The sequence below is a fragment of the Podarcis muralis genome, chromosome 10 (genome assembly GCF_964188315.1).
Source record: "Podarcis muralis chromosome 10, rPodMur119.hap1.1, whole genome shotgun sequence".
NCBI classification, from domain to species: domain Eukaryota; kingdom Metazoa; phylum Chordata; class Lepidosauria; order Squamata; family Lacertidae; genus Podarcis; species Podarcis muralis.
Genome location: NC_135664.1, coordinates 24,387,274 through 24,397,273, shown reverse-complemented (window position 1 = coordinate 24,397,273; position 10,000 = coordinate 24,387,274). Strand labels below are relative to the sequence as shown.

Here is a 10,000-nt window from a genome sequence, read left to right as displayed (position 1 = left end):
ATAGTATAAAATTTAGACAGTTGATAGAATATTTGTATTTAGGATTGCTATGAAAATGCATGCAGTGGTGGTCATCCTAAGTGTGGCCTATTGTGGTGTGCTGGACATTGTATGTTTTTACAATACAAGCCTATGCATGTTTGTTTGAAAGTCAGTCTCTTTGAGTTCAATGGGGCTTACTTCCCAGTGAGTTTGTTTTAGGATTGCTGCCTTAGTAATACATGATGAAGTTGCATGTTTGTACACTAATTCATGTGAAGAATAAAAGAGGAATTGCCAGTTTTATTACATCATACCCGATATATAGCTGTGTTACTCACCCTTTAGCTTAGAAGTTTATTTGTATGTTCTGTGTGTGTAATTTCTATTGCTGGGATGGGAAATAGGAATAACAATAAATAAAAACATGCTATAAATAACACACACACACACACCTCCACAGACCTACTGTTTTAGTTTAGAAATTTAATTTTAGGCTGTCATTTTATACCATATTTTGCTGCCAGTGTTACAGGATGCTACCTTTTCCCCTTGGAAAAGAGGCTCAGTAGAAGGTTGTGAAGAATGGCAGGATGCATTTTGTCAATCTAATCTAGATCAGATTGCAGTGTAGAATTTGTCATTCCTTCGAGTGCCTAACCACACTGGCTTTCATCTAGAGATAGTTATTAGCAGCAAAATGTTGCGTGTGACAAGTAACACAAATGATAACTGCATGCAGCAGTCCTAGATGGCAGATGGTTGAGGTTTGCCTGCATGCATTCCCATCTACATTGTAAGACAGATGGCAAGACACACTGTCATCTACACTGTGCATTGCTGGTGGAGATCACAATGGCTAAATTGCATCTGGATCTCATTCCCCATCATTTGAGTGCTGTGTGTATAGTTGCTGACCCAGCACCCTAGTTGCTTGATGTAGGCACCAGTTTGCATGTTCGGATCCTGGTCTGGCAAGGTCATCCATGTCCCTGCATGTCTGGAGTTACCTAACCAAATCAGGTAGCTCTGCTTGAGTATATAGGTAAAAGCTTTGCCATTTAAAAATGATGATTCTCTTGATTTTAACTTAAATACAGTTGTTATCTCTTTGAATCCCACCATCAAAAGTACTTTAAGCATTTCAGTTACAATGGGCCTAATTATTTTAGGGACCCCAGCCAAACAGTGTATTCAGTTCTTCCCATTCTTATGTCTGTCTTTGAAATGTATCATACTTTACATTTAAATGAGGGGGACAGAATGAAACTTGTTTGTATTGTTTTTTTTATTGCACACAGAGCAATAGCCTTATAGTTGCCATTTTGATTTATTATACAGTCATACATATTTAAGACTTTGACTGTACTAGTCTAGATTTTCAAGTATATTGTGCCTGCTATTAATTATGAATCAAGCCAAAGAGAGCACTTAAAAAAGAAGACATTATGATATTATTTCCCCCCCAAATCTAAGTTCTGGTCAAGATTAAAAATGCAGAATGATGGGTATGTCTTAGTTTTTAAAGTGAACCCAGGAAAAAGTGTATTATAACATACAGGGTTATTGGAGGGGAGGTTCCACATATGCTCACAGTCCTTTAGATTCTGTGAGTGTGTTTAATTATGGGTGGAGGGATCTGAAATGATTAATTATTGGCAAAATGATTTTTTATCTAGAAGTTGCAATTGAGAGGTGATCTATAGAGGTATGCTATTTTAAATTTATAAAACACACAAATGATGTGCAACACATATTTTCTGCACATTTGAAGGTTTGGACATGCCTACAGGCACATATTGTATCACAAACTAATTTTTAAGTTTCAAAAGCAGTTTGTTATGCAGTACAACAGACTGCTGTTTGAGAGAACCCCAGGGCACATGGCTCTAATTTCCAGGTCCTTTGGATCACATTTTGAATTTTTATCCTATACTTGCTCATTCCAGTTTTTTTAATAAAAAGTTGCATTTTCACATTATATCTGCTGGAGATAGGGAGGTGAAACCTTAACACTTCAAATATGTTGTGGAAGTCAACATTTATTTATAAACTCTTTAAGTACACTCATGTGGCATCATATTAAGCTTCATCCTGTCTTATCATTTCTAGGCTACTGTTTGCAAGCCATTTATGACAATGGACAGGACTGACTTGGGTTTTCCATTTTAGGAGGTTTGTAGGTTACAAGCTTTAAGGTACAGAAAGTATCAACCTATTTTAAAATAATGAAGTACATATCGGATAGTACCTCACAGCTGCTAGATCATTCCTACTTAGCCAGACTCTCATTCTTGTCAACTGATTTTTAAGGGCTGTTAACAGTGAATACAAAAACTCCAAGGCTTTTTTCCGTCTAGGAAGTTGATCATATGCAATAAAGCCTTCTGTCTCTCAAAAATGAGGCCCCCTAGTGGTGATTCAGAACTTTCACTTGCTATAGTCATTCATGTTTCTGAAGTTCAAAACAGCACCTGGCCCTCACAGGGTTCAGAGACCAGGAAAGCAATAAAGCAGTGTTGGAATCACACAAGGAAGAAAATATTTCACACTGTTCCATTCTATGCCAACATAACTCATTTTTTTAAAAAACACCAAAACAAACAAGTCTAGAATTTTGTGCAACCCTATCATAAAAGTAGGGAGGTCTAATTGAGCTGTGTCTTTTTATCCTGCTATTTGTACAAATAAAAGACCACATCTTGATGCAAAATAAACACAAAAGCACTGTTGTGACTATAACAGGGAGTCATATACTAATTTATATAATAAGTGGTTGTGCACGCTTTATTCAAGATTATGGCTGCAAGAAATGGCATGAATTGCTGGGTGTGTTTAATGCTGGATTATAGCAATTTGAAACATGTCAAACACATGGCTAATGCCTCATGCTTCACTCATTCTTGCGTAAACCTGCATAGCCACCATCCATTATGCCCTTGGTAACAACACAATTCTGCAAGTAAATATTGTTACACTAAGTAACCTTTCAATTCAAGTTGTTTAGGAAGAGAAAATGCAATCTTGTGCAGTCAGTTTCAGTGTCACTTTAATGTTTCAAAAGGGAAGTGGTGTAGAGAATAAGTATCTGTACAGTGACTTGCTGATTTAAAGAAACCTAGAGAAAACTTAAGATTAGTGGCAAGGGAGAGCATGTAGCAGGAAGGAAAAGTGTATTCACCTAATTATATAGTGTGAGGATTCCACTTGAATTGCCTGATTGTTTGTTAAATGCTCAGGTGGTAGCCTGTACTTCTCCGTTAACAGGAAGTACCTTTTGTGTGAAATATAGTTGAGGTATCTGAAGGCGGCTGTCTTAATTGTCATACAATTTGGGATCCATGCACAAATTAACTTCAGGACGATGCACTGAACTTGGATAGTGTGTGAAAAGGCATGCTTTATCAGAGTATGGGGGGGGATTTTTAAATCAATTTGGAGTGAAAGTCATAACATTGGAACAAGTACTTGGGTTTAGTCTGTTTATGAATTTGAGCTTAAGAAGAGCTTGCAGGATACCAACAGCCTTAAATATATATATTTTCAGGATGCAATATTTTAAGGGATAGACAGAGTCATGCTAACCACACAACAAGATTTTACCCACAAAGTCCCTCTTCTGCTTGGAGCCCCCCCCCCCCCCACTGGCAAAATTACAAAGTAATGGTGTGTATCTCTAACCAGTACAACCTCCAATTTGAGAGACTACTTATTTTAACCTATTTTATTATGGTAATGTGAGCTGTATTTCATGTCAGAATGCTAGGCATGTGTGGCTTACTTTGGAAAATATTTTCACTTTTTTCCCTCCTCCTTTACCATCACCAGCTTCCAAGTTAATATTATGCTCTCTCCTTGTCCCTTTTCTGTGCACATTAAGGGGACCTTGTATTCCGTTGCAGAAGTACCATTTATTGGTCATGTTTTGCTCAACTTGATTGCACAGGCTCACAGATCAACATAAGCTTAAAACTCCAAACTACACGTTAGGACTTGGGATGCCAAGGATGCCAAAATCCATGAGACATGTACACCTTTCGGTTAGCGTGAGCTGGGGGATGTTTAACCCTTTTCTTTCTTACTGTCCTCAAAGAATCGCAGATATGCAAAGATAATCATTTTGATTTTGAAGCTAGAGATTTCCAAAAATGTATGAACTATTTTGATTGGCTGGCTAAGCTTACAGGCTCACTGGGTTTATCTTTTTAATGCATGTAATTGACTACAGCACAAATATAGTCAAATATTTACTTTGTTGGTTTTTAAAAAATCTGAAGACATTCCTCCACCTCAAATAATTTAGGAGACACTGTGTAAAAGATGAGATGTATGCTTTAAATGCATTTTAGTAACAAATGACACAATCCTATACTCATCTACATAAAGTAAGTCCCATTGGGTTCGGGGGGACATACTCCTGTGTAAGTGGATGTAGGATTGCAGTCTAAATATATAGTTTTTAACATGTCTGTGGAATTGCAGGAGATATTATTTAGAATGCTCATATACCTAGTAAATGCTATCAGACCCCTTTTTCTGAATATTTTAAACACTGTGCATGTAAAATTTATGCCTAATTTGAATACTTATTAGCTTCTTATTCTCAGGAAAAAAAGAATATTAGCTTAGTTTTCTTCTTGGAAAATTCATCTTCACATATATCACATTTTTCATTTCTATTCTTATTCTTAGTTAATGTTCTGTAGACTGTTTAACAAGGGCTATTTGTTCTTAAACACATCTGGTTCTACAGTGGTTAACTGTGATTGTAACAGCTGCCCTTTCTTTTACGTGAACTGTAATCATGTTTGTTGTGTTTGTGTCCTTTCTTCTTGACCAGAACTAGACTTTCGCCGTGTAAAGTTTTTTTTAAAAAAATGTTTATTCTATTTACCCTTTAAACCTTTCTTTATGAAAACTTACATTGCTGTTTAGCTGGCGTTCTTAAGAGTGGCTTCAGCTGTAGTGGTCTGCTTGGTGTTTTTCTCTGATAGGAAGAAATTCTTGTGCACAGGCTGAACTGAGTTGAACAATATGTTGGGTAAAGTAGCATCTGTGTTCTTTAACCAAGGTTGCTTAAAAAGATTATTTGCCTACCAGGAGAGGTGCCTTTTAAGATCTCATTTCAGAAAGTTTGCTCTTTTCTTTTCCTGGAAATATTTCTGTGTAATGTATGCATTATTACATGAAAATGAACCGAAGAGCACCTTCAGCACAGTGTAGAATGTTAGTAGCTTTGAGAACAAAAATTGATATTTCCATTTTACAGATGCAAAATGCACTTGAGATTCTAGTTTGTAAGGTTATGTTGATTCTTTATTTACTGCATGGATTTCAACTGATCTTGGCAGGACATCTCATTGCTATCCTGAAAGTACAGTATATTTATGCAGTGGAAATGATAAAACATTTATTACTGTAGAGAAGGTAATATGCATAATTTATGCTGTTTTTAGCACAATCATTAGTGATATTCTTGATAGATTTTATTTCCAGCTTTCATATCTAATACATGCTTGGAAAATTAATTTTATATCTTTCATTTATTTGCCTATGTTAAAATTGAGTTTTAAGTCATCTTCAAGTGAACAGTTTGATTGCTGCTCATGCATAAGCTTAATTACTTCCCAGGAAGGACAGTATTAAATGTTTTAAATGTCAGAAAAATAAATGAATATCAGCCGTTTGATTAAAAAAATAGGCAATATCTGACGTGTTTGCAGCAGGAGCTTTTTCTTAAAATGCCTCCAAGGCAAAATTTTATTTAGTCACAAAAAAGGAGAAGCCCATTATACTATTTATCATTGGTTGATACCATATGATTTGTAACACCCTTACAAAATTTTAATTTTGTATGATTAGCTGTGCATCATTAAACAACAGCCTTGCATAAGAAATGCTGTAAAATTCTGACAGAATCAAGATAGTGAATATTTTAAATAAGGCTGTATACTCATCCATGGTTGTCAAAGCTAGATAATAAGAAATACAGAGCAGTGTGTGAAATTGTGCCTTCATTTAAACTGGTTTGATAGGTAACTTTAAAATGTAGCTGTTTGTGAATGTTATTTGACCAGTCTGCAAGTATATGAGGTGTTGTTTTCCCTGTTAAATTTAACTGCACAAAGTGTTTCTTATAGGAAATATAATTTCAGCAATTAGTGTGTCTACGAAAGCAAGGTTTGCATTGCATTGCATTGCAATGCATTGCATTGCATTGCTTGCTTCTTAAATGACTCTGCAAGGATTTTCCCCTCTCTCCCCTTCTTCTAAAGATGCTGTCTCTGTAATTGGCAGAGAGGGACATCTTGATAATGGAAGTGTGAAGGTGTAACGTGTGTGTTAATTGATACTTCTTAATCACTTTTAGGTATTAAGTCATGATGCAGGAATCTGCGACAGAGACAATAAGCAACAGTTCAATGAATCAAAATGGAATGAGCACTCTAAGCAGCCAATTAGATGCTGGCAGCAGAGATGGAAGATCAAGTGGTGACACGAGCACTGAAGTAAGCACAGTAGAACTGCTGCATCTGCAACAACAGCAGGTAAGTTTTGTTTTGTTTTGTTTTTGCTTTGTGTTTGTTTTCTTACAATTAGATTTCCTTTAGTGACCTTTACTCTGATGTGGATTTTGTGCACTTTTACGATATTGCAGAAAGTGGAGAGTTTTCAGAGCATTATTTGTTGTTTGTTTGTTTTTTATCTCTCTTGCATGTTCACCTTCAAATATCAGATCTGTGTTTCCTATTCATAAAGATCTGCCTGCACTGGGATATATTGTACACCTTCTGTTAAGGGTGTGTGGTGTATTTATAAAAGTTGCCCCTATATCTTTTCCAGGAAAAATGGTTTTTTTCTTCCCTAAAAAAAAAGCACCTCCAGTTTCCCTGAGTGATACAGGGAAGGAAAATGTGATACTTAGCTTTCCACCAGAGGGCCACATTACTCGATACTTTGCATCCTACTAGAATGAAATTGTTCCAAAACTCAGTTAAGGTGAAAGGACCACAGTGACTTTTTGCAACATTCATGTTTGCTGGTGCTGTGATAATTGTAAATAAAATAAAATGGATGAATTTTTTCAAATAGAAAAATCGGTGGTGTGACTGAATGACCTGTTCACAGAGACTGAAAGAAAAAAGTACAATATAGGGGACCACATTTCCATTTGATACTTTAAACTAAATAACAGGTACTCTTCAGTATTTCATCTATTTTCATTATTTATCAATTGGGGATCCAACTACCTTTGCAGCCAACTTTAGTAGAAAAAAGTAGAGAATCATTCTTTTTTGTTTTGTTTTAATGATGCTGCTTCTGCTTCTACTACTACTACTACTAATTTTTTTAAATGGCATTAGGGCTGTTTCCCCCCCTCAATTATGGGACCAAATCCTACTGGGTGCTGAGTGTCTTGTCTGAACTGCTGAGATGCTTGTGTTTCCTATTGTTCCCATTAGCTAAAGCAATTAGTTGTTCATGGCGCAGTACTGAGTACTTAATTTGTAAATAGGTATATTTTTATTATCAGCATCTGGATTTAATCAGAAGAGAAAATAGCCTTGCTGAAACTAAAGCTGTTAAAAATAGTTTTATTGAATTTTGCAAAATAAAACTGTAGTTGCATTGCTTTAATTTGGGCCTGTTGCCGCAAATGAGTGTGGTAGTTATTTGTTTTCTGGTTTTTAAGTTGTGCTTAATACTAAATAGCTTATGTGACTATTATTTGTTATAGGTATAACAATTAAAATAGTTTCATTTTGAAACCTGAAAAATATCTGGGGATTTTTCAGTTCTGCATTGTTTCATATTCTAGTATAGACTCTTCAACAGCTGGCTCCCTCACTGTATTGTTTAACCATAAGGGGGAAAAGATACTTAATCTTCATTCTTATAGATCCTTCTTAAATTCTTAACATTCGTGCTATTCTACTGTAAAACAATTTTTTCAGCCAACCTTCCCTATTGTTGCATCATTTAAACATGCACCTAGTTGCTTAATATTCATTTAGTATGTTAAAAAAGTTACCACCACAGTATATTACAGCAGAAAACACAGAATGAGAATAATATGCTACTTACTCATTTCTCAAAGCAGGAGCCCTAGTCATTTCTAGCCAATTTGTCCACAGAGTCACAGCTTCCAGTAGATAGCATTTGCAAAGACCACAGAGAATAACAATTGGAGATGAAAATATCCAGTTGAGTACTAATATCCGACAGGTTCTGAGGGGGACAGGCTTAGGGGCAATATTTCCCCCCTTCAAAACTGTGATTAGATCTTAAATAAGCAGACAGGCAAAGTAAAGCCCTGTGTCCACTTAATAGGACTCAGGAGGCATTTTATGGTAGGTTTAAATGCAGACTGAATCTGGAATATAAATCATCCCCCAAAACATGGTGTTATGGAACATAAGCACTAGTAAACATGAAATCTGTATCCTTCATGTGATTTTGAATGTGTTTTGGACTACAACTTACTCTTTTCACGTTTTCCGAAAAGCGAAGAGAAGAATAACGTGAGCAGTTTCCTTGGTGCCACTTGAGGTATTGTCTAATTTGGAGAGAGAGAGAAAAATAGGTCAGAAATTGCCATTTGAATCAACAAGAAATATACAAACTTATTTGTCTTTGTTTCTTTCTGTGCTTATGCAAAGTAAAGTAATCTTACATGTTGTATTGTAATTCTCCTTTCTGTTGAACTTTTTACTATGAGATTTAAATACTTCACTGTTCTACTTGTGTGCAAGGGGCAGGTAAACTGCAGACCTTTTTAAATGCATGTTTTCTTGCACCACTTCAGTATAGTTAAGTTATCAGTTAAGGTTTGTGAATCGCATGCATGAAGTTCAGTTTAAAGTGCTTCATAAGCTAGAGCCAGTCATTTGGAAACTGAGACATTATAATCAGTAAAATGATCAGAAACTGTTAAAGAAGCTAATATTGTAAGATCCCCCCCCCTCCATTTATTTATTCTAAAGGAGTATTTGTGCTTTTGGTGTGAATTTATAACATCACTAGGAGCCTTATCTAAAAGTTTGGCTAAAATTTCGCAGTGGTAATTTTTCAGTGATGTATTAAGAAGCAATGACAGCATCCTTTTTTTAGGATATAGCAATGATAAATAGTTAAGTTCAGTCACAAGATATCAGGAGATCTTTAACTGAGGTATGACTAGTGTATAAGTAACTTTTTTTATCCCAGTGTAGATATTTGTCACCTTCCAGCTGAGCTATTTTCTTTCAGTTTTAATTATCCATCAGTACAATCAGTACAATAAGTCAGACAATAGAAAGCAATGTTTTTAGTTTTTTAAGCACTTTATGTCTAATCTGTTAAATCTATTTTCTGATCTATTAAGCAGTGTGTATAATGCCTATAAATAAAATATTTTTGATTAAATACATGGACAAATGGGACTGCATTAGATGTAGAATCTTATTTTGAGATTAGATTTGCAGAATTAATTTTGTGTCAGTAAGGTCAAAACAGTTGCAAAAAACTTGATTGCTTCACAGGGTAGATTTGAGCTTGCATTTGGAGTATTCATTAACTCTACTCCCCTAATACCATCTTTTTACGTTTTTGTTAGGAATTTTCTGCTACTATTGTGTGTTAGGTAATTGTGCTTAAAGGCAAATCATACTATTTATCTACTATCAGTGTTTAAACTGTAAACCAAACAAACAGCAAAATTTATAGAAAACAGGAATATACAAAAATTGACCACAATATACAAATAATATAAATACAGCCAGAGAATTTAAATAACACAATGTATGTATATATTGCAAACAATTGTTTAAAATGTTTCATAGCAATCATTTCAAGTGTGTAAGAGTGCATACAATCTAGGATAAAAAACACAATAACAAAAAATTAAATTGATGCTACTGATTATTTAAATTGCTTAGAAGCCCACAGGTAGTAACAAAATATAGTAAGATGTAATGTTAACTACTAATAAAGCAGCCTATTTCTTAGAGGATTTCAGTAGAAATTATCATAGAAAATGGAA

At 35.0% G+C, this 10,000-nt stretch overlaps 1 protein-coding gene across 21 annotated transcripts in view; it reads left to right on the top strand.

The window, feature by feature from the left end:
* Positions 1 to 10,000, top strand: part of FOXP2 (forkhead box P2) — a 353,146-nt gene that overhangs the window by 160,287 nt on the left and 182,859 nt on the right. For 19 of the 21 annotated variants that reach the window (XM_077934627.1, XM_077934624.1, XM_077934620.1 and 16 more), the window contains one exon: positions 6,350 to 6,527. In XM_077934627.1, coding sequence (XP_077790753.1) covers positions 6,360 to 6,527 — 168 coding nt within the window. In that variant the 5' untranslated portion in view covers positions 6,350 to 6,359. Of the gene's footprint in view, positions 1 to 6,349; positions 6,528 to 10,000 lie in introns of those variants that run through there. The other 2 variants (XM_077934631.1, XM_077934630.1) reach the window with 1 other exon arrangement.